The sequence below is a fragment of the Tursiops truncatus genome, chromosome 14 (genome assembly GCF_011762595.2).
Source record: "Tursiops truncatus isolate mTurTru1 chromosome 14, mTurTru1.mat.Y, whole genome shotgun sequence".
In the NCBI taxonomy this organism is placed as follows: Eukaryota; Metazoa; Chordata; class Mammalia; order Artiodactyla; family Delphinidae; genus Tursiops; species Tursiops truncatus.
Genome location: NC_047047.1, coordinates 30628293 through 30653920, shown reverse-complemented (window position 1 = coordinate 30653920; position 25628 = coordinate 30628293). Strand labels below are relative to the sequence as shown.

Genomic DNA, 25628 nt, shown 5'->3' with positions numbered 1-25628 from the left:
TCAGGAGCTTTGTTTGGAACTACCCTTATCTACCTAAAAGTAGAGCCTCCCAAAAGATTTCAAGTGTTATAAATCCTCTCCCCAGGAGTCTAGCAGCCAGGAAAGATGGACTCTTATCACTGAAGAGGAGAATTGGCTCAGGGATAAGAAATCGCCTAAGCAGACATTCTCACAAAGCTATCACATCTCTATTCTCATAAGAAACCATTTATCTTTTCCTAAAAATCATTTGTTTTCTCATAGGTGTCCTTCTCCCCTTCTCCTTCCCCTTCTCCTTCCCTCTGATGGAAGAAATGTTCACATACTGACGTATGGGGAAGTTATTCTCTGGCTTATACATGATTTGGCTTGAACTTTATGCTAACTAAAATAGTCTGTCTTATCACCTGTCAACCATATATTGTACACGTACTTTAACCATTGAAAGAATGTTGCCCACCATCCAGTTATATAAAGGGTTAAGTCACAGTCCGTTGCTGTGGCTCACAGTGGGAGCCCTGAAGGGAATTCAGGGGGAAAAAACCAGCCCAGGATAAGGCATTCTGCGTTTTGAATAAACTGGCCCCTAGATAGTTACGATGCAGACCTCAGGAAGAATTTCAATGACCCTAGATTCTTGCATCTTCCCATACATAGAAGGTCACTAAAATCATTAACTTGAGATCGCTGTTCTTTGTGATTAGCAGTCATCTTTTATCAGGATCTATGTTTGACCGGCCAAAAACATCAGGTATCTCCGGGCTCCTCCCCTACCTCTTCAGAACAGTCTTCTCAGAGCTACTGAGAGGCAGTTTCTCAAGCTATAGTCCTGAGTTTGGCTTGAATAAAACTCTCTTCTATTCTTATTTAGATTGTTTATTGATTATTTTGTTTGTTTGTTTGTTTTTGTTTTTCAGTACTCGGGCCTCTCACTGCCGTGGCCTCTCACGCCGCGGAGCACAGGCTCCGGACGCGCAGGCTCCGGACGCGCAGGCTCAGCGGCCATGGCTCACGGGCCCATACGCTCCGTGGCAAGTGGGATCCTCCCAGACCGGGGCATGAACCCGCGTCCCCTGCATCGGCAGGCGAACTCTCAACTACTGCGCCACCAGGGAAGCCCTGCTTATTGATTATTTGCAGCAGCACCTTATTAAGATGATATTGGGTTGGAAAAAAATTCGTTCGGGTTTTTCATGAAGCCCGGGTTTCGGAAAAACCCAAACGAACTTTTTGGCCAACTCAATATATATAAGCCCCAAATTCTAACTGCCACCATGAGTTATATTTTTCTGTGAATGCCCATGTAAGTATGTGAATAAAAATCTCTTTCCTCTGTAATAAGCTAAAGGGGAAAAGAATTTGAAAAAGAAGAGATACAGGTATATGTATAACTGAATCACTTTGCTATACACCTGAAACTTACACAACGTTGTTAATCAACTATGTTCCAATAAAAAAAAAAAACACCTCTTTTCTCTTGCTAATCTATCATTTGGAAGTTTAATTTGCCAGCCCTCAAGAGTTGAACCTAAGAGTGTAGAGAGAGTTTTCCTCTCCAACACTGCACTAATCCTACCTCCTTCTTCCCATAGCAGAAGAGGCACCTTTCTTACCCAAAGCCAGTACCTCCACCTGTGTTCTCAGTCCATCTGCTTCCTTACTCCCCCTCCCAGTCCTTAGGGACTTCACCCAATTTATTATTTTTTTAAGTAAAATTTTTGTTCAGAATATATTAGATTTACACAAAATTTGCAAAGATAGTACAGATTGTTTCTGTTTATCCCTTACCCAGTTTTCCCTGTTGATAGCATCTTACATTACCATTATACATTTGCCACAGCTAAGGAACCAGCATTAACCAAACTCCACAGTTTCGCGTTATTCTCTTGGTTAGACTGGGGTTATGGGTTAGGGGGAGGAAGACCATAGAAGGAAGTGCCCTTCTCATCACATCATAGGGTTCGTGTTATCAACATGACCTATCACGGTTGCTATTAACCTTGATCATCTGGCTGAGGCAGTGTTTGTCAGGTTTTTCCACTGTGAAGTTACTCCCTTCTCCTTCCCCTTCCATACACTACGTTTTTTTTGTTGTTTTTTTTTTTTTTTTTTTTTTTTTTTTTGCAGTACGCGGGCCTCTCACTGCCGTGGCCTCTCCCATTGCGGAGCACAGGCTCCGGACGCGCAGGCTCAGCGGCCACGGCTCACGGGCCCAGCCACTCCGTGGCACATGGGATCCTCCCGGACCGGGGCACGAACCCGCGTCCCCTGCATTGGCAGGCGGACTCTCAACCACTGTGCCACCAGGGAAGCCCCGTACACTACTCTTTGAACGCACAACCCACACTTAAGTTTTGTGGAATTAAGCTCCACTTTGGGGAGATGGGGGAGCTAAATAAATTAACTGAAATTCTTCTGTATATGTCTTTTCTTCATTTATTTATTCAGTCATTTTTTATATCAGCATGGGCTCATGGATATTTACTTTATACTTTGTTGTAACCTAATACTATGTTATTTATTTCATTGCTTAAGTTGTTTCAGCTTTGAGCATTGGAAGTTCATTCAGGTTGGGTCTGTGCCCCTGTGATTTTATTTATTATTATTTTTAGCACTCCTTGACTTTCCAGCACTACAGATGCTCCTGCTTCATTTTGTATATTTCCTGCTCCAGCCCTAGAATCTGCAATTTCTCCATGGAGCCCTGCTTCCATGGAGAAATTCCATTAGAGAATGGTTTTTAGAAATGAAGATCTGGGTGCTGGGTGTGCTTACTGTCCATTTACTTTTCATTTTGTTATTCCTTCATCTTCATCTGCTCCCTCTCTACAGATTGTTTCTCCTTAGCTGCTGGCATACAGACATATTCAAGTGTTTCCCTCATTAATCCTTCTTTATCCATGTTCCCCACTGGCAAGCTCCCTAGATCTCTCTTCATTTCTGTTCGAGCTCTTAGCATGGTCACATTTTATATGAATTTGAAAGTGCTATATGAAAGATTAGTAAAGTCTCAACTTGTGTGCAAAATATAAAATAAATACAAATATAAAAAACTGTCAGGTAAAGCACAATTTCAGGTGGGCTGAGGGAATTGTGATATTACCACATGTTGGTGCCACTAAAGCTGGTGAATCAAACAGAAATAGCTAACATTGATTGAGCACTTAAAGTGGATCATTTTCTAAGCACACCTCATAGCAATCTATATCATGGGCATTTAACGTTATCCCCATTTTACAGATGAAGAAACTGAGTCCCTTAGAAGTTCAGTAATGTTTCAAGATTACACAGCTAGGAAATAATGGACAAGGGATCAATTTCCTATGCAATGTATTTCCATTTTATTGTAATTATATTCATTGGAATCCAGCCTTTTCTATATACATTTTACAATGGAGATTTATTCGTCAATTTTTAGTTCATTTCAAATTTTACCAACGGTTTCTACTACTGAGTTCTCTCGTGGCCACTATACCTACTAAATTCAAATTTCCTGAATCAAAATTTTGATTTAAAATGTCAAGATTTCAGTCTTCCATCAATTTTTGATGTGCAGTTTTAGCTGTTTTGAATTTTACTTGAATATATCTACCAGTAGTATTCATTATAAACTGAAAAAAGGCTGACAGTTTATATTTAATTTTTGATTACTCTAAGAGAAAATTGTGATCCATTCCTCTCAGATAACGTAAGGTTTCTCTAAAGAGTGAAAAATAAAATATGTCCTTGAGGTCAAAAGGTCCTGCTCAAAAACAGGATGAGGCATGGGAGATCTGGTAGAACTACTAATTTCACAATATCTGACTTTAAGAATTCCACATGTAGCAATGGCGTTGGTCCCAAATCTCGGCACTGGAATATTGGGCTGCCTTCTGAAGGGAATACTTGGAGTCCTTTGGGCCTCTGGGCTAAGCTTACATAAAAGCAGGTTGAAGAAGTACTTGGTCTCCTTCCTTGTAGGCTGACATACTTCAATATGAGGAAAGATAAACTCAAGGAAAAAACACATGATGTAAGGGGAAAGATCTTTATCTTCAAATACAGAGAAACAGGTCTAAACCATTTATTCTTGGCTTTTCCCTGGGTCTCGCTCTGGTTCCTTCCACTTGGTTCTAACCTAGGGGACAACCCAAGGGCACCTCCTCCCTGGCTGGTCTCTTACCAACCAGTCTCAGGGCTGGCAAAAGTGAGTCATCAAAGGCTGTATGCAGAGAGGCCACCCCAGGGGAGCTGGAGCTTCTAATTCTGGCTCTCCCTACAATTAAGGCAGAGATAAGTCACCACAGGTAAGCTCTGTCCACCTCTGCAGAAGGCTTCTCCTGCATCTCAGTGGGAGTGATGCATCTGAAAGGGTTTCCCCCAGAACAGTCTGAGTCACGGATAAGGAAGACTACTTTTGGCTAATGAGAACTTGAAATAGAAAAAACATAAGAACTTCACATTGTAGAACTAGGTAGGGCACATATTTAAAGATAGATAGATGAATCAGATCTTAAATAAATCTTCAGAAAAAGTAGGCAACTCTGGCTTTATTCATGCATCTTATACTAGAGCTCTTTGGATCCCTGGATCTTCTTTGAACACCATGTCTGTGAACTCAGCCCATTACCAATTCTTCCTGAATCACGGATGTCAAGCTCATTAAAGCTTTGTTATGTTCTCAGATTTGGAAAGGACATAGGCAGGCAGGTTTTCCCCACAGTATGGATTTAAAAATTTTTAGGTATAATCCACTTCCACTAAAGATTTCTCTCTTTAGTTTCTTATGGTCTCTCTTTAGGGATTTTTTTTTTTTTTTTGGAAGACTACATATTAATGCAGGTCACATTCAGATAACGCATTTTAGAAGTTCACAGGAAACTTTACATTGCAGGGAGCTCTGGGATTTTCCCAGCTCAGTCCTTATGGCTCCATTATCTTGTATTATTTCATTTATGCCTCCACAAACATCTAGATGAAAAGCAGGTCTCAGGAAATAACAATGCCAGCATTGGAAACCAACCAACAAAACAACCAACCAATCAACCAACCAACCAAGAGTTGTTCTTTGAAACTTAAAAATGTAGAGCTAGGCTTGGTACTAAGTGAAAGGTGCTTATGGAGTCCTTCAAGCCTAGGAAGATCTGACTTAAGAAATAATACAAAGTGTAAATCATTTATTTTAATTAGGTCCATTTTAATAAAGTGTACAGGAGTTTACAACTCAAACAAGTATTCATAAAAACTATCAGATACATAAGATAGCTCACACAAAGGGTGCAGTAACATAAACCCAAGAGTCTGCAAAAAAGAGGTATTGCAAGAACTGTTAAGATTAACTCTATAAATGTTTTTTCCCTTTCTCATGTTCACAGACCTTGAGATTGTATGCACATATTGTTTCCTGAGGTCTCATGACCTCAACACTCCTTACAGCTGGGTCGACCTCCTCATTCAGTCAACTCAAAATATAGTCAGTAGGAGTTCGTTCACCTCTTCTGCATGGAACGAGCATGGTCCTTGGCCTTTATTCCATTCCTATCCCCTAACAAATGGCGTTAAATATTCCCTCTTTCAAAGTAACATATTGCAGGCCTTGTAGTATTCTGCTCACTATGCCCTCCCAATACCACACATGAGAGTTTAGGTCAAACCCTACTGAGTTTTATCCTTGTGGATGAGAAGAGCATGCTTACTGTGGAAATGAGTCTAAGGCAATGGCTGCTTTCTCTCACCGTTGTCCAGTACAACTCCAGTTCTAACTCGGTAGGCTAACGGAACTGAATTTACTCATTTCAAATACCTACTGTCACCTCTTGGTATTCTTTGGATGCCTTCATTAGGAGGTCTTCAACACCATGGCAGAAAGCATGAGGAGACACACACACACTCCAATCACACTCCTCAAACAGGAGTCTTTGGTGGACTCAGATACAACTGACTTGCCTTTTCAGAGTGGGAAGGTGATATTGTCTTCTCTCACTCCCAAAATCTCACTTTAACTGACATTGGTAAAAAAACCACTTCTGTAATTCTTTACCAAAAGGAATCATATAGATCCTTCTAACACGTATATATGGTTCTATTAAATGCAATGTAGATGACATTGACTTAATTTCAAGAAAAAAACATTGTTATTATAAACTCAAAACACTTTCACTCATACTGAGATTGCAGAGAAGTAACTCAGACTAAATTTCTTATGGAATTACAAGTTACAGGAATACTGGACTAAGCCACCAGTGTGCTGGTTAACATTTAGCCTCTTTTTTTGGCTTGTGGGATCTTAGTTCCCTGACCAGGGATCGAACCTGGGCCCACGGGAGTGAAAGCACAGAGTCTTAACCACTGGACCACCAGGGAATTTCCCCATTTAGCCATTTTTACAAGCTACTCTAGAGTCCCTTCAAACATAAACTTGCCCCTGCATTCTAGGGCACTCTGGGCCTGTGTTAGATCAAGGTAGAGAGCATGAGGTTTTTGGGCTGTGTCTCCAGAGTAAGGCTGGGCTTCTGCCAACCTTCCTTCATCCTTTCTTCTAGTCCATAAGAAAAGGGGAAGGTGAGCCATTTCACTCTTATTTGGAATTATTCCAGTGTGGTGAGATTATCACAGGCTAGGCTAAAATTTAAGAAAAAACTGTTTACAGTAACAAGGGAGGCAAATAAAAATTAGCATGATCATTCATTCAGTCATACCTCTCACTCCCCACTTATTGGTACGATTATAATAGGGGAATGTCAAGTGAGGAAATGAACAAGGAACGTGAGCCAGGAAGACTTGCAGGGGTAGAGAAAAAGCAGGAAAGACCTGTGTCTGGCAGTTTAAAGATGGGATCTGGGCATCACATGTGGGAGGCCTGTTTCCTAATAAAGGTCAAGGTGCAAATGAGGCTGGTAGGACCAGGAAGTCAGAGAGCAATCAAGACATTGCCAGTGTGGATTCCCACATCGAAGCTGAGCAGCTAGTTGTTTTCACAGCCTAGCAAATTTATCTTGTAGCAAAAGAACACAAAAACAATTCCCAGCCAGATACTACTTTTTATTTTCAAGCGTTTTGAAATCCTTCCTTAAGTGAACTTCACAAGTTTGCAAGTGTTCTGGTGGTTAAAACAAACAAAACCAACCAACTAACAAGTAGTCGACAGTCACTGGAAAAAGCAAGAATTTAAATTTACATGATTACATTTAAAATCTTCATGTTTACTCCAGAAAGCAGGATTGGAGGATTAGAACTCAGGGATGGCTGTGGGCATTTACAAGGAGCTCTTGGCTCCTTACAAGCTGTGGTCTCTTCAGAGGCTCTCCTATGTACCTTTCATCAGAATAATCTGGGTTCCAAATTTCTCATAGAAAACTGCATCTGTGTGACCAGCAGCAATTCCGAACTTGACTGGCCTGTGTTCTCCAATTTTAATTCCAAACACACAGCAGAGAATAACATCTTTCTTTATTAAAGGGACCCAAGGGACTCCATTTTAGGTAGTATCCTTCCTGCTAAAGAGTGAGTTGGATCTCACCTTTCTCTAGTTTCCTATAATAAAATTTCCTATTTGATAGGATGCATACATACTATATAACCTATGTTTTGACAACTTCCTTAGGGAAGCAAATACAGCATGATCGAATTTCTATTGTCAGAATCACTCTGGTGATTACACCTATTTTAAAGAAAAGTGAAATCCGCTACTTTTTGAGTCAGCGAAACGTCCACCAAATAGTTGAAAACATTGATGTACGTGTATTCTAAAACTTACTAAATAATGGGTCAATAAGATACTGGTATTTTTCTTGACAGTTCACAAAGGTTGCCAGGTTAAACTCAGACCTAACATGGGCGAGTGAATACATATATACCAGTCCACACATATGAAATTTTCAACTCAACAATGAGTGGGCCCAAAACGAAATGGAGTTTGTGACCTAGATTTCTTTGGGTCCTGCCCTGCATCTGCTTCAAGCGTCAGGTTTTGTTCATTCCATTTTCCAATCTAACCAGGATTTGGAGCTAAAGGGTTATCTGTGTGTGAACCCAAGAAACAGACATGCTAAATATTTTTCACCACACATAAGATAACTTCATGAATTCAATAGTGCCTGTTAGTCCATTAATGTGGATCCTTTAAGAGTTCATTAGTGCATGCCGCGGGTCAATGCTTTATGTCTAAATGTACCCTGGCTCATTGTGCTCCACTGAAATGAAAGGTCACAGGTTCCTGCATTCCATATACGTGTAAAGCAAGTAACACGTAAAACAAACTAAAACAAGTAATGCAGTATTTTGTTGACTATATGTTTTCATTTTCTCCTTAGTGTTAACCTAATGCAGTAGTTGTTGGAAACATGCATTCGCTACTAATTCAAAGCGCCCTGAGCACTCCTGATTCCCTTAAAACGAAAATTTTCCAGATTTCCAGATTCAGGATGGACTCTGGCAAGAACATTTTATCTTTATTATTTTTTTATTTTTTGGCCACGCCGTGCAGCATGCGGGATCTTAGTTCCCTGACCAGGGATTGAACCCATGCCCCCTGCACTGGGAGTGTGGAGTCCTAACCGCTGGACCGCCAGGGAAGTCCCAAGAACATTGTGTCTTTAAATGACACATTTACTCTATATGATCCAAAGAAGATCAGCGCAGAGTTCACTAGTTATTAACTAATAATTAATGTAATCCGATAGTCCTAAAATTTTCATGCATCATTCAGTAAGAACACCACAAAAGTAATCTGCATGTGTTTATATTCATTTCTTGTTCAAAAAAGGTATTTAGAGTCTCCAGCCATCATAGGTCTCCAGTGAGAATAAAAAAGGATTACAAGCACAGCTTGACAAATGATTCAATTATGTAATAAAATTACCAAGATTTTATTGATTTTCACCTTGAGAACTAAAATATCAGAAGGGGAGTGATCAAATAACCAAAGGAAAGTCATTTTGCAGGACTGTTACAGAGGTAATCCTGAACACCTCTGGTGAATTAGAATGACCTTCTGCTTTAAGAGTTTCTGGGTGAGAACTCTCCTTGAATATTCCCATCCTTTTCACTCCTGCACGTGAAGGCTTTAATTGATAAAGGCAAGGGAAGAGCTTGGGGTGCTAAGTTCCACACCTGTTAGCCAAAACTATTCAAATGGAAAGATGATTCTACATCCACTGTTACACAGAAAATTCAGAAATGATCATTGGGAGAAAAGCCCAACGAACATTTAACATCCATAAAAGTGAAGGACCAGCACTGCTGAAACCTCAGTTGGAAAATCATTGCTAGGAGCCCTGATCCAGTACCTATTACTTAAATTTATCTTTTAACCTGGACAGCTGAAATAGGTGGAGACTAAACTAGAAAATGTCTTGAAAAGTGTCTGTTCATATTTTACTGCCAAGATCCCTGAACTTCAAATTTAAAAGTGTGACACTTAACTGCAGTTGAGTTTGGCATTCAGGCTTGATTCTTGGACAAATTTCCCATAATCCTTAATTCATTAATCTGGGTTGGTAAGCAACTCTCCCAACATCTCCAGCTAATGGAGAAATCACTAACATTTACTACAAGTCACAGGAAGCTTTCAAGTTGAAATAGGAAATTGAACATCTTCAGCAGAAATCTTCCCACTGAGACATAAGTTTCATTTCAAGGCACTAATAATAAAGGGTATGAAAACAGCCAAGAATAAGTCAGATCTTTCCAGAAATATAAGACATTTCAAAAACACAAGTGAGGCACCTATCTGACCTACTTTAGCATCCAAGGGGACAGAGAATTGAAAGGTTTTCATGGCTGGCTGGTTCAGCTCTTTTCCTTTCTCCCAAACTTATTTACATGTCTCAGATTTCTATTTCCTCAAGAAGCAGTAGACAAAGGTGACAAGGATGTGGAAAAACAAACAAGCAAATCTAGTTTGTAGCCTAGTCTCATGATTAATTAATTTCCTATTGACAGCATGGAGTGCTCAGACCTAAGGTTTTTAAGTACTTTTTAAAATTACTTAGACCACAAACCCAGTGTTTGGAACTGTAACATTGTGCTCTTTTCTATTGTTCTGAGGGGGAACTGTATAAGGATAATTAATTTTTCAAGCCTGTGTAAATGGAATTTGTTCATAGCAAATTCTAGAAGGAAAAAAAAAATCTACTTAGAAACTTCAGTTCCAACAGGATTTTCCTATACATTCCAATGAATTCAATTTTGCCATGAGAAAAGAACTCAATAAAAACAGGGTTCAAGTCAGTTAGGTCAGGAGACCAATGTCAGCACATGAGTGATTGTGGAGGTACGCGAGGTGGGACAGGGTTTAGCTAAAGGATGAATGTTTCCTGTGCACACAGACATGCACACACATAGCTGTGCGCTCACACGAATTTTTAAAGTGTGCACACGGGGAAGGTTCAACACTATTAGACACGAGCATAGATATCTGTTTGCATTTCTACAAAGGAAAGGATCTGACACACGTCACACACCCCCAGACGCTCATGCACGAGGACCAGTGTGGCTTGCACAGACTCAGATCCAGAGAATCCTTCTAGAGCTGCCGGCTTCACAGGAATGATGCGTATCTGCGGGATTACACTTCCTTTTGATGTGCAGAATTTTTATCTGGTTTTCTTTCCTGAAATATACCCTTTTCAAGAGTATGAAACCAAGTCCGGGAGGAACTCATCTTGATTCCTTGATAGACATGACTCAGAACAGGAACTACAGGAGTCAAACTAGCAATAACATGGCCCCTTTGGGAAGTTACTTCTGGATTTACTGGGAAGTAGTTCTAGACTTAAACAGTTTCTAGGCAAACAACAAAAAGCAGAGCTCTGGGTGCAGATGGAGATGGAAATGCCTGGAAGTCCAGAAATCAATATAAACAAAAGAATTGAGCATAACTTAAAGGAGTTTCAACTAAGTTATCACCTCGACTGAGTTTGCTGACTGAAGAATTCCTGCTGACTCATGGAACTGAAAGATAATAATTGATATGTCAATATTTCTTCTTAGGAAGGCTCAGCTGGGAGTGATGTGGTGGGTGTTAAGGGTGGGGTACAGAGGCCTAAGGCTCAGGTATGGCTCCTAAGGTTTCTGCTTGCCTGATTTCGAAGGAAAGGGCGCTAAAGCAAAAGGATCAGCAGCTGGCAGCTCCGTAGTCCTGGAGGAAAGGGATGTGATGGAAACAGAGCCAGCTATCGACTGCTTATTGGTTTGCGAAACAATTTTGTAGGCAGCGATGGGCTGGGCTTCTGGACTTGGCTCATCTTCTGGGCTATAGTGACGGGAATATTTGGATAAAGACTGGGGGCGGAATGGTTTGCCAGCCACGGGGCCTGAGACAGATTCTTTCTGGGGCTGAGGTCCTTTGTTTCTGTCATTAGGATGGGCGCCAGATTCCAGAGAGGTGCCCCTGGGAGAGACGCTGTCAAGATGGTCTGCTGCTTGTACAGAATGGGAGGGGTGGTTAGGCGGTTGGGCAAAACCAGCCATGGAATACTGAGCTCGGACAGAGGGATGCACGGCTCGATCAAGGCCCGGGAGCAGAGGGATGTCATTGGTCTGACGGAGGAGACCGGGCTGCGCAGGAGACTCTGGGGAGGCGCTCTGGGCAACGGTTAACTCCTCCATGCTTTTCTTCTTAGTGAAAGGAGCTCTCAAGAACACGTCCGCCTCCTCTGGCTGGGAAGGAGCCACGCCGCCCTTGCAGACAAATGGGGCTTTGGTGAAAATGTCCACGTCATCCGCGGGAACCCTCGAGCTCCTGAAGGGAGCAGTGGCGAAAACATCTGGCTCACCGAGTCCATCAGCGGTTGGCTGCGTGAGGGCTCCGAACTGGTTCTTTCTTCCACCTTGCGCTGCCTTGGCTTGCTCAGGAGAGACTTCTGGCTGAGTGAAGGGAGTGGCTCCTCCCAGCTTCCCCTGCGGAGGCCTGCAGCTCTCATCCTCTTCTGACGACTCCAAGAGGAGAGGTCGAGACCCACTGCAGTCCAGCATGTCCCCCTCGAGGTCGGTCCCTTCCTCTTCACTGCTGTGGAACGAGCTGTTGCTGGAAGGGCCATCTCGGGCCAAGTAGTCATATTCTAAATTGTTCTGAGTTTTCATTCCAGGTACTCTGGAGGGGTCTGGATACAGGGGAAGGTCTTTAAAACCCGTTGATTCTTTAAAGTGCTCTACAGTTATTACAGGATAGGGATTGGGCTCTCTCTGGATACCTAGAAAAGCACAAAACGCAGAATTAATGCACAGGTCCATTCAACTCTCCTTGGAACATTTAATGGTCAACCCGTGGCAGAAACATTGTGGAACCAAATAATAGATGTTGAAAATGGAAAAGGAAAAACAGAAAAAGAAAAGTCAGGCAAGGAAACTGCACACAAACTGGAACACAACCAATCACGGTCTCACATTTCGGAACACGATAGGCACGATGTGCAGGAAAGGAGATGAAGATGTTAGGCACAAAGACATTCAGCGTAACTATGCAATGCTCCTACGCACGGGGCCAGGCACTGACACCTGCTCTACCTGGTGCTGGCTCAGGATGGAATGAAAACAAACCCAGTCACTCATCTCCACATCCACCATGACAGTTCTGGCTGATGCAGAAATACTGTCTGGGGACAAACTCAAATCAGATGCGACATGTGGTCATCTGCTCCACACTGCCTGTAACTGAGGATGGAACCTCCCCCCCGCCAAAGCAGGAGAACGTGGCTGCTTGATAAATGCAAAATTACTTGATGATTTACATCATAAGTACTATTCAAAGAGCACAAGAGTGCCTCAAATATGAATACTGAAGGCACTTTCTAAGGGGAGGAGACATAATCAAAATCATATTAAATCAATCACCTTCAGCTAGAGTTGCCCTGGAATTTTGTTTTCAGTCTTCTAAGTTAGCAAAGATCTCCTCTGCTTAAATGAATCCATCATAAAGTTCTTTAAGCAGAAGGAGTAAAATGCACAGGTAATTACAGAAGTATTTGCAAACTCTAATAAACGAATCTATTTTTATCTAGGTAGAGGTGCCTCAGGGTGCTCTGGCTTTTAAAATCAAATAGACAATTATCAGAATGCAAGAGAGCTTACCTTCCAAGAAATATTAGCAGGTTGGAAGTATGTCATTGGGCACATGTTAGCAAGAGGGCAGGAAAAAGGCATATGTAACTAAGCAAGAAGAATCCAGAGAAAAGCGTGGCTGGGGGTAGAGATATCATGTCATCATGGGTTTCCCAACCCACCAGGGTAAGAAATTACAGGTACCATGCTTTGGACTCTTATAGATGACTCAGAACCTCTGTACAGCGGAAATTCAATCATCCCCTCCCCACGTTACCCTCTCCCCTTCTAAGCAAACCATTAGGTAGTAGAAACTTCTGCTAACAATTTTCCCCTGCTAAAGTTTCTGCTTGAATTAATCACACAGAACACAGCAGAAGCAACATCAAAATCAATTTATTGGGAAACCAGTTACTTAGAGGCATTACATTGTAAAGAGACGTAGAGAGAGATCTGAACATTTTAGAAGACACTGTACAAAAATACTATGTTTCTCTGAATCCTGTAACTTTTTAGCAGTGCTTCTTTTTAAACAGTTCTGACCTTAAATATTGTTTTCAGAAACAAAAAAGGTGGGTCCCCCCCCACCCCGCCACCATTTTTATTTCTCTTTCTAGAACTCTGAATGTATTTGGTGAATTCCAAATTACAGTCTTTAAGTTAAATTCTGTACTGGTGCCAAATGGCTTTCTGAATAGTATATGAAGAGGATAAATGTTTCCTTGCATTATAACTTTAGTATGTGCACCCATATGGTGATAGGAAAGCGTTAGTCAGGGGACAGGAAATAAACAGAACACCTTCTCCTTTGCAATATATGTGGAAAGACATAATTCTAATCTCTCAGGCAAGTATATCGATGTGAGATCTGTCACAGTGATTCCCAGATGATGATGTCTGTGGGGAAATTCAAATGAAATGGGGCAGAGAAGTTTTCCAAGATAAGATTTGCTGAGCAAAGTGGTACGAATGGCCCCCAAAACTCCTTGAACTGCTTTCTAACACAGTTATCAGTTGGACAGTTTTTAGTTCCCCAAATTAAGTCATGACTTCTCATCTTCCAAAACCACCCTAGAAGCTGATGTGGTTCTGTGGGAGAGCAAAATATCTCTTAGGAGAAAACTGGCAAATTTAGTCATGACCAACTCTGGCCACCATGGGAACCAATAATGAAAATGAGCACTCGTTTGACTGAAGCTAGTGCTCTGGGGAAATTTAAATGGAACGTAGTCAAATCAAATTGTGTGCACAGACCTCCAAAAAGCAGCTACCTATAGAACGCAGGGCATCTCGGATGCCTGCAGTGTTAGAGTACATTGTGAGAGCTGTAAAGTACCAAGCAGGGGTACCCACGTGCAGAGTCAGACAGGCTAGAAGGGCATTCCTAACCTATCTGAATTACTTACGTTAAAAGTGAGTTCTTGATCAAGTCAACTGTAAATCTGCCAACTCAGAGCATATTCTATGACCTTCATGATGAATAGGAAAAATCACACCTAAAATTGCGACAACTTTTAAAAATTTATATATAGTCACAAAAATACTATAACATCAAGTTTGAAAGGAGAACTAGTCTCCAGTCCTTCAAAACAAGGCCAGACCTATTCCGTCTCTGTCTTTGAACATGAATCTGCTCTACAGGATTGGAAAAGCACCTTTAAAGGATTTTCCCTTGAAGGCCAGATCTCTTAACCTTTCCATTCCTTTTAGAGGAGGTGCAGTATGACCAAGGCTGAGAGCAACCACCCTTTGTAACCCTCCAAGCCTGGCGTTCTGGAGAACAAAGACACGCAGTGGGTATGGGGCACGCAGACATCCACATTCCCTCAGGGAATTTTGGTGGTGGCAGCACAAGAAACAAAGCAGTCAAGAGAAGGACAGAGTCTAAATAACTGTAAACAGAAGATAGACATTAAATCTTGTTGGCAGTTAGAGGGTTTTTTTTTTTTGAATATGCGTGTGTTATTGCAGGGAGGGAAAGCATGTATTTTCAGGGTGAACAGTCCCTGTATATGAATATAGCCTTGTACTGTCAGAAAAACATGTTGGAAGCAGTCTGCCTACTAGCAATGAAAGATTTATACTAATTTAACCTCAGTGCCTTGGCCCAGTTCCTTTGGAAACCAACGGCATGCAGAGCAGATGCCCTGTGACTAGAAAACTCAATAAAGCTAGGCAGTTGTTCTTGGGGTAGGGGTGGGAAGTGATGCGGGGGCGTTGGGCTTAAACCTGGGACCTGGCCTCACAGGGTCAGGGTCTCCCTTATCAAGCATAAGGGTCTTCCTTATCAGGAAGCTTAAGGTAGGGCATTTTGTTCTAATTTCCTCAAATTAAGTCATGCCTCTTTTCATTTTGCTTTAGCACATTAAATTAAGCAAGAAGTCAAAACACACTTCTTTTTCTTGCTCTGATGTAGGACTGTGTGCCAGGTTAAGGTTAAGCACACTTTTTGACACTTCCACTAGGAATAACTCCATTTTAGTCTATTTTGGGGCTGCAAATTAATGTCGATTTCAGTAAGAGCTTATATGCTTCAGAAAGAAGGCATCCTCAAAAGTATCTGATGCTTTGGCAACTCTCCTCACCAATTCCCTATTAATTTCCAAAGCAACCCAAAGTGCTGAATAATTTAGAATAGGTTTACCCTGGAAATTTTATCTGATGGACAGTGAGGGCCATGTTTCCTAAAAAAGAATGAAAATCTGAAGACTTAAATTGCAGGCTGGATATTCCTGAGTGCCATATATCATGCGTGACCAGAATTTTACTTTCTCCCAAACTATAAAGAGAAATAACAGTTATAGGGAGTGTCAAAGACATAATTCTTGCCCAAAACTGAAGGTGAAATCTTGGAGTATTGGGAAACCTTCTCATATAGTTAGCAAATAGAAAGCAAAATACCCTTTACAAGAACTTCAGAAATGTAGCACCAAATGAAATTCACACTCTCAGAGCTGAATCAGGGAATCAGGAGATGTACATCAAACTAGTAATTTCCATGACCTTTTGCTTAGATAATAAAATTAAGCACTGGGTTCTACCATATGCTGTGGAGTTGCATTAAAACCCACGCCTGGCGAATAAGATATTTGATGGGGGACAACACTGGCTAGAGGCGCTGGGTCTCTCAAGCCAACAGAGCAATTAAACGAGAGAGATTTCTCCCTGGGCATAAAACTGCCGTTGCCAACATAAAATGTTTAATTAAATTGGCCTGGGTACATTAAAGATTAAATTAGAGGAGGGTAGCTGCAAATCTGTGCTCCCTTTTACAGCTCCATGTCTGGTCATATCAAATGCAGGCTCACAGGGGTTTTACTCTCTATGACCGCAGATGAAGCCGGGGTAGCCATGACTCATTAAAATGTCCTCTGCACGTCTCTCATACGTGTCTGCACTTTCCTTGTGCACAGGTGCTTATGGTCACTCAACAATGTGTTTAAATCCTTTTTGCAAAAGTGGGTTTTCAGATCAGGAAAAGAGCAGCTACTGTAAGTTATTTATTTATAGCTCTGAACATCATGCTCCTGTTTTAACAGATAAAAGTCTTTATTTTCCTGTATGTTTACATAAGAAACTTGTTTACAGACTTGTTTTTTATACAATACTTGTGTAGCAAAGTTCAAATTTCACATTTTTCTGTATAAGATAGCTTCATGTACCTCTGTTTGCTTTGTCTTCTTGGGAGGACAGGATAAAGGTCTGTGGTGAATACACATCCGTGTGATGAGGGCGTGTGCGACAGGGCAGAGAATACTCCTAGGGCAAGACTACATCAGAGTGGGAACCAGGAAGATATCTTCCATTCTAGCAACTACCATGCTGCTGCACAGATCAGCATTGTCCAAAGAACCTCTCTCCCCCATCACAGTGAAAGGAAACCCAAGAGAAACAAAATAGTATCTTGTTACAGATTATTTGAAATGGAGGCCATCTGGGATTCATTCTGACTCAAGAAATCCAAGCACATTCAACTCTAGGAACATTACTAGTGGGGAAAAGGAAAAGGCTAATAACTTTGTGCTGGTAAAATTACAGTCTCTTGAGAGGAATAAAAGATGGCTTTGTAATATCTGGAGCGTTTCAGTAAAGGTACCATTTTAAGTATCCATCTAATAGTTTCTCTGTTCTGCCTGGCAGCCTCTAATCTGCTTAATTCAGTACTTTGGGCAATCCTGTCATTTTTATCCCCAAAGTCTAAGTTCATGGCTACAGAATCCTGAATCTTACAGACTGAGAAAGCTAAGACTCCTGGAACTATAGACAAACATCGGCATGGGAGACTTTATTTTGGCCGAAGTTCTCTACAATGTGCATCTGTTCAGCTGAATTCATATGCCTCCATACCTCTGGGCTGAGGTCAACCCCAAAAGTCTCCTCCTTCCCCCAGCACTACTGAAGGCAGAACTGTTCCTGACCTGGGCGGTCGGCGGGGAGAGGTTGTGTTGCTTTGAATCATTTATCTCAGGAGACCCCGAAAAAAGGATTAGAAACAAAGCTAATATTTCATCTTGAGAAAAACAGGTTCTTTTCCTGGATTTGTTCCCCTATAATTACTAGCAATCCAAGTTCTATAATTCTAATTTGGGAAGAGCCAAGTCCAGTATCAAATGACACTGAACAAAGTGACAACCTCTTTCAGAGGTATTTTAAAACCCCTATCTTTCAATTTTCCAAACCATACTAAAGACAGGCGAAATCGTATAAGTTCTCTTATTCAGAATATTAAGGAAGTTAAGACTGATTGCTGTCACATTCCATTATAAGGTCCTCTCTGGGAATCTTCAGTGAATTATTCATTCTTCTTACTATCTTCAATAGTAACCACTCTTCAGCTTAGGCGAGTGATTTTGCTTTTTGGAAACATCTAAATGTTATTTAGAACCAAGAGTGGTAGGAAAAGATCAAGAAAGAGAGCATACTACTTTCAGATGCTGAAAGCGATACTAATTAGATAATACAACTGATTTTCTTATATTTTATTATCTTTCTTGATAGTATTGAATATTTCTAAGGAGAGAAGTTTCAAAAATAACATAAATGGTGGCAGCATCATTTGAATAAGTATGTTTCCCAAGTAAAACCAGATGCCTTTGAAGGGAACACTCAATTAGGTATCACAACTCTGATATGTCTGCTAAAGAAATCATTAATTATAATCACATTTAGAAGTGTCCATTTAAAGCTTATCTCCTCTGAGGGCTGTGCTTTTAAAAACACTGGGACTCGAATTTGGTGATCTAGTTATCTGAATGCTGTAAAGGGAAAAAAATCCAATTTGTGATGTTTTCTGGTACAGGTACTACTTTTGCACAGTCGGAATAAAAGCAAATCAGAAACATATGCTTACAGTTATTTGTCCATTTTTAAATGGCAGGTCCTCAATTATACAGTTTAAAAAAATTGAAATCTTCTGATACTGTTTTGTTGGAATAGGTAGATACGTGTGTGTAATATTAAAAAAAAGGGAAATCTATGTCCAACACTCTGTGATGATTTACGGGTCTCTTCAGATAACCAAGAGAGAGAGCAACCCGGGTTAGTGAAAGCCCATTGTAATTCTCTAAAATGTAAATACTGCTACAGTAATAGTAAGAGCTACAGAAGATAACTGAAGAACATCAGGATTATATAACTCCTTCATAGTCCTGCTGAAGCATCATAATAAATACTTAGAACCCTAGAATTCTGTAACCTTAAAAACCATCTAGTCCAAACCCATCATTGTCAGTAAGGAGCAGCCCTAAGAAGTGAAGCCCCTGCTGAAGCCCCACTAGGCCAGGGACTGGCAAAGGTCAGGACAAGCTCCCAGGTGGCCTGTCCTGCCCGGGTCTCTTCTCCCACCACCTGCTTTAGGTCCCACATCTGTGAAATGAAGTGGATGGACTAGAATAATCTCTAAGGTCCCTCTTGTAGCTCAGTCTACAGTTTCAAAGTTCTATCAATTATTAGCATACTATACTCATCTCAAATAAACCCTTTTAGCTCAAGGATGATGCTATAAACTAAAGAGGTCCCTTTTATCAAGTCACTCACATGTCTTCTTTAGCAGAAAAATAGTTCTCTCCTTTGAAGCCCTACTCCTAGAGAATAAACTCAAGATAATTTCATGTCATTATCCCCCTCAGGCTTCCTCCACCCAGTCTCTCTCGTTTCTAGTCTATTCATTTTCATTAACATTCTCCATTAAGCTTTATTGAGCCAAATGACTAGATAATATATCTCAATGTGATTACGGGTAATACATGAAAGGAATAATTTAGAGACACTTACCTAATTTCTAAACTGTACTCTTCGTGGTTTCAATTAAATTGAGAAACTAGATATTTCAATATATTTCTAACATGTATATATGAAAAAAAATCAAACTGGAAAACATAAGCATAAAACATTATTCTTATTTAAAAATAAACATCTCTTTCATTAGTTTATATATTCTTTCTATGTCTGGGAAAAAGAATACCATTTTGATCGTCAGTAATATTCCTGTCCATAAAGGGGCAAACCAAGTCCCATTTTCACTGCTCTCCAATCATGGAGAGCTCTTCGAGGATATCTTTTTTTTTTTGCGGTACGCGGGCCTCTCACTGTTGTGGCCTCTCCCGTTGCGGAGCACAGGCTCCGGACGCGCAGGCTCAGCGGCCATGGCTCACGGGCCCAGCCGCTCCGCAGCACGTGGGATCTTCCCGGACCGGGGCACGAACCCGTGTCCCCTGCATTGGCAGGCGGACTCTCAACCACTGCGCCACCAGGGAAGCCCGAGGATATCTTTTTTAACCCTCAGCAGGTAGGTTGTGCCTCCCTCAATTTTGGAAATGACCCATTATCCTAACAGAGGCCTGTACTTAGTGTGTCTAGTTTCAGCTGACACGGAAGTACTTAAAGTCAGAAGGAAGACTGAAAGGTTCCGACTTTTCCTCTGATACCTTTCAAAGGCTGTTCTCACATTGCTGGGGTCAAAGCTTGACCTCCAAGGTACAGGGTTTTGCAGGCGGTTGTTGCTGTTCAGCTTTCTTTTTTTCCCCCTTAAAGAGCAAACGTGAAGAAGAAGAAACAAAAGTGCTAGACAGGGAAATGAGCAAATGGACCTGGAATTTTATTGGTACAAATCTGATCAACTAAGAGGTTCCCTTCTGACCATGAAAATGGCACTCAAGGAAGAGAACCAAATGGGGTTCTCTGTGCCTACCTCTTTCAAAAGGGTGATTTTATAAAACTGCTTTGCATGTAAGGAAAAAAATATACTTTGGTGAGTAAGGACATATACAGAGGGTGACCATGAGTCATGTTGTCACATCAGTGCAGGGGCCTTTATTTATTTTATGAACAATATTCTAAGGTTAGTGAGAAACTATGGTTTGTTTTGTTTTTTTAAATCTAGGATGCCAAGGAAAACCAACTGAACATATTTCATTGGCTGCATCCTTCAATTCAAACATCAGAGAGAAAGAAAGGTAAGTAGCCCAAGTCAAACTGTGCCTAGTGTGTCAGCATACTTATTTCTGATTATCTGAAAATAAACAACATGCTTATTCTACAAAGACAGAGGACCTGCTGAAAGCTTATAGCAACACACAAGTCTACTCAAAATGATTCCATATGTTACACTGTAGGATTGCTGCGTAGTTAGTTATACAAGGGAAAGAGATCAAAACCCTGTACAGACACCTGATATCGGACTTGAAACGCCAAGTGGAAACAGAACTATTCAGCATCTTCATTTATACACAATTTACAATATTTGATTCAAAATAAAAATCACAAGAAAAATACATCTGTTTCTGCTACAATTCCTTCCCCTCCCCCATCCACCCCCCCATGAAAAGTCTTCTAATAAAAGGTATCATATTACCACCACTGTCTGGTTTTGGTCTAATTCTGAGATCCCGGCTTGGGACAGTTAACACGAAAAGGAATGGCAATACTTGGAATTTATATAATGTACACATTTTATCCAAGGATCTCAAGTACTTGCAGTCATGTCTCCAGATCTGAGAAATCACGGTTCAATGGAAGCCAGAGTGCTGGACGAATGCTGGGCAGGTTGCATGGGGTGTGAAATCCCTTGGCTAAGTCTACGATCAAACAAGGTCAAAGTTGGTTGGCTAGAGCTGGGCTCAATTTCTCTTTCCAAACATACACCATCAGTCAGTTTTACCCTCTCTTAAACCACGCACCCATCTCCAGGTTACTACCTCGAGTTAAGACCAACTGAAGAAGCCATGTCCTCATGATAATGCAGCAGCATAAAAAGCAAAAACAGAGAAACACATTCATCAGCAACTGGCCAAAGGTGATGGGGTTGGGAGGATTGATTTGGGAGGCCATTCCTAGCAAGAATGAGACAAAGGTGTCAATTCACTAGTTTCAGTTACAGTTAAGCTTTTGGTGGAGTCGATTCCAGCAGAGGTGAAGCTCATGGCATCTAGCGTTTGATTTAAGATAATGCTATTGAAGAAGGGTAATGAGAAAACACAGCAAACTAACAGAGAGGAGCTGGCCAAGGAGTATCTGGAGGGCCAAAGTGATTTTCTTTCCTTATCATCTCTATGGGAGAAGGCAAGGGGTAGTAGGAGATTAGGGCTAGAAGCCCCTTATTTGCAGATTAAAAAAAAATCATTTTCTTTTAACTCTGTAATGAAAATGTATATTACGGTATGAAGGTTACAGAACTGCATCTGCTACTGGGTCACGGCTACAGGTCTATGAGCTGATCCACCAGCAGTAAAGACCTGGCTAGGTTGGGAAGACTGGACTCAGAGCTCCCACTGCTGTTTCTAGAGTGCCCACCTGGAAGTGGAGAGATAGGAATTCAGTACAAAACACAGAGGGTTAGGGTTTAGATGTGCAGAACAAGCAAAGGAGAAACACAACAAACCAAAACACCCTAGAGAAACAACAATTTACATTTTGCAAACTCTTAGATGTTAATTTTTAAACATATAAATTAGCGATCCACCACCTCCCACCAAACGTTCAAGCACTGTGTGCATACCCTACTGTAGGCAGGAGACCTTGCAAAGAGGATGCTATTTTCAAATGAATATCTATTCTGCCTGAGAACTGCTGGCTGTACACTAACTTCCTGATAACATCAACTCATTTCCCTGTAAAGTAAAAATTCGTAATTTCTGATTTGGGGAGGAATTGGTTATTAAGACTACTGTAATAAAAACATGCTTTAAAAATATATAGATGGGGGGTGGGATAGGGAGGGTGGGAGGGAGATGCAAGAGGGAGGGGATATGGGAATATGTGTATAAGTATAGCTGATTCACTTTGTTATACAGCAGAAACTAACACAACACTGTAAAGCAATTATACTCCAATAAAGATGTTAAAAAAAAAACAAAACAGCTTTGGGTTTTTGAGTGTAGAAAATAAATAAATAAATAAATGTAAATAACACCTATATATATATATGTATATATATGTGTGTATATGTGTGTATATATATATATGTGTGTGTGTATATATATATACATATATACATATGTATATATATATGGTCTTAGGGCAATTCAGTGTTTTACGGCATGGTCAAATGATTTTAAAACAACAAAGAAGAAAAAGCATGCTCCACAAATGTCCAAAAGATGCAAATGATATCAAAGTACCATTGTTAATCTCTTTGGGAAGAATATTTATTACAGATTGTTCTAATCATGATAAGAAATATCCTGTGCGTTGTTTTTTTTTTATATATATATCTTCAGGTTTCCATTGACTGAAGATCACTTTATTTTTAGCTTGACACTTTTGTAAAAACCAGCTTTTAGTCAAACTATTACTTTTAGTCAAATATTACTTTTCTTCTCTCTAAATAAACACCATGGTCATGCTTTAAGATACCTATATTAGTACCTTTACCTGTGTCTCCATCTATCTACACTGGTCCAGCCCATAATGATTGTTATTACCCCCAATTTCCTTCGTTAAATGTTGATGCTTCCTCCCCCACACACACCTTGTAGATTAGGTACATTACTATTTTGAAGAGAGCTGATGTCAAACTCTTCTCTTTTCCCCATCCTCTCTTTCTTACCTTGTGGGTTTTTGGTTATCAATACAGGAATAGGGTCAAACTCATCTTCTGCCACCTTGTCCGAGCCCTCAGGGACATCAAAACCTGAGATGAGATTACTATCTTCTGCAGCTTAATACAGAATGCAAGTACACAAGCAGAAACAACAGAGGTAGAGATTAGCAAATGAGAGAATACATAATAGGCACACAGTTCCCAACTGTACAATCACTGTTGTTTTTAAAGATGAAAATGCTTATTTTCCTGAGTTGAAATAAAAGTAGTAAAGCTGGAAAACTTGGGGAAATAGAAAAAACTGCTTCAGAGCTGGCCATGTTAAGACTTCCATAAACGAGAAGGGAGAAGTGTTATAGGAAGAATTCTCCCTGCCTTTATAAGGCCATTAATGTAGTTATTGTGAGATATCTCTTCACCGTCAGTAATTCACAAAGGCACGGGATTTAGTCATTTATCTTCTTTATTGAGCAAACAGAGGCCGGACTAACAATATCCAGAAACACTCAAAAAACAAGGGCAGCGTGGAGATAATCAGTCACCCTTTAAGAAGTAACCAGTGTATACAAGGCAAACAGAATACTTCTGAAAGAACTCACTGCCCTGTGATTGGGAAAAAAGACATTCAAACACTGATGCCCCAGTAATGTTGGGGCAGAAGATCACATGCACTGAGATTTCAAGCTGAAGTTTACTAGAAGTTCTCCATTCTACAAGCAAGTGCTAGCTGAGCACCTATTTTGCAAGTGATGTTTCTCTGTAATTACTCATTGCTGCTGACACACTCCTGTCAGACATAATTGGCTAAATAGGTGACTTCTTTCTACATGCTCTATAAAAACATGGTCATTTTAATGCTATTAAGGGTAAAAACAAAAACTCAGCTATTACCATTGCAAACCAAAGGCTAATTATTTTTTAGTCATCTCAGGGAGGCTTCCTTCCTAAATTTCCTTCAGAAAGGACTTACAAGCGGTTCCTTTAATATGTATTTGCTCCTTCCAGAAAACCACGTTCACTATCTAGGCCCAGAAAGTTTAGTGAATGCCTGCCTACGGTAAGCCAGGCATAGTGCCTGTCACTCTCGCGAACTACTCACTGAATAGCACTCAATTCAAGCTACCTCTGTCCCTCAGAATTTCAAACCAGTATTAACCCAAGACTAAGAAATGGAAACAGTAGATTAGAAAGAGAAATCCAGTAATTAATCATGACTCAAAGGTTAACTAAAATTCAAAACTTTTACGAGTTCAATCTTTGAGACTGACTTTTGAAGAATGATGCTTTTTTCTTTATTGTAGTGATCACTATCAAAAAACTTTAAATCTGATTTAATGAAACAGTTTTAAGTTCTAAGGCCAACAAATATCTAATTATAGTCAGTTAGTGGACAGTCAACTCAACCCTGAGCTGACTGCCAAGGTATGTAGCTCTGTCTTTAATAGAAAGCATGGAATATCTGCATTCCAGGTGACTGCCAGAAAGCAACATCTCCACAGTCTGTTGTCCCAGCCTGATTCAATATTCTTACTGAGAGGAACTTTAACACAGGGGCTAAGGGTACAAACTCAAGTTTTCCACTTAAGGAGGTGGTTAAAAAACTTCACTAGCAAAGCCTTTTGTCAAGGAAAATTCTCAGGAGTTGCTCAGTTTTTCTCCGCTAAGGATACATGTGGGCCCAAGAAGAGGAAAGCATTTACCTTTATGGGCCGGAGCAGAGATCGCTATGGGGGCAAATTCTTCCAGAAGGTCAGTAGTAGGGTTAGAAAGCAGAGAGCCATCAATCAGGGAATCTTCCCCGGTGAGAGAATCTGAGTCCCGATTAACAGCATCCCAGGTCAGTGATGGCATTAAATGGCACACACAACAATATCACGAGGTTAGGTCTTAGCCTTTAAGTTACTGCGTTTATTGGGTTGGCCAAAAAGTTCGTTCGGGTTTTCCGTAAGCGCGTACAAAAACCCGAACGAACTTTTTGGCCAACCCAATACATTATACCTACAAGCCAAGGCGGGAGAAGGAAAACCAAAAGAAACCCGTTAAGCACCCTGTACTTTCATCTAGACAAACATGTATTTCTAAACTTCTCTTAACAGATATATATAAATATGGAAGAATTTTTTTGCTCAGAGGTTGCTGGTTAAGCAAGTAAATGGTTTGGATGTCAATAAAACTTTGGCAACTCAGTTCTCAGCAAATGCCATTTGGGAAAAAGGACTTTGCAACTAAAGAGTTTCACTTAAACTTTCCCTAAACATTCACTGAAAAAAGTTGCTATAAGATGAGGTATCCAAGCTGACAAGAAGGGGGTGGTCCCTGGCTTATTATTAGCAGAATATGGCATGATTAGGCAGTACTTTTTTAGAACTCAACCCAATCCTCATTCAAAATAGAATGATCTTGTCTCTTATTAGTATTCTTTAAATCTGAATTGCTCCTTGGAACACATGATTTTGCTTTTAGTTAAGGAACAGAAGGAAGATTAAATTCAGAGTTCAAGTATTTCAACACATAAATTGTTTTCTGGGAGAAAGCAGCCAAGTAAGCACAAGGAAAAAGAACCATATTGTCTTCTGTGTCATTTTTTTTT

The 25628-nt window shown here is 40.5% G+C and overlaps 1 protein-coding gene across 14 annotated transcripts in view; it reads right to left on the bottom strand.

Annotated features, from left to right (window-relative positions):
- Positions 1-6978: 6978 nt before the first annotated feature.
- Positions 6979-25628, bottom strand: part of AAK1 (AP2 associated kinase 1) — a 167767-nt gene continuing 149117 nt past the window's right edge. For 6 of the 14 annotated variants that reach the window (XM_073791281.1, XM_073791282.1, XM_073791283.1 and 3 more), the window contains 2 exons: positions 23045-23155; positions 6979-12152 (listed from right to left, as the gene is read on the bottom strand). In XM_073791281.1, coding sequence (XP_073647382.1) covers positions 11023-12152; positions 23045-23155 — 1241 coding nt within the window. In that variant the 3' untranslated portion in view covers positions 6979-11022. Of the gene's footprint in view, positions 12153-20282; positions 21790-23044; positions 23156-24738; positions 24850-25628 lie in introns of those variants that run through there. The other 8 variants (XM_033838361.2, XM_073791285.1, XM_033838362.2 and 5 more) reach the window with 4 other exon arrangements.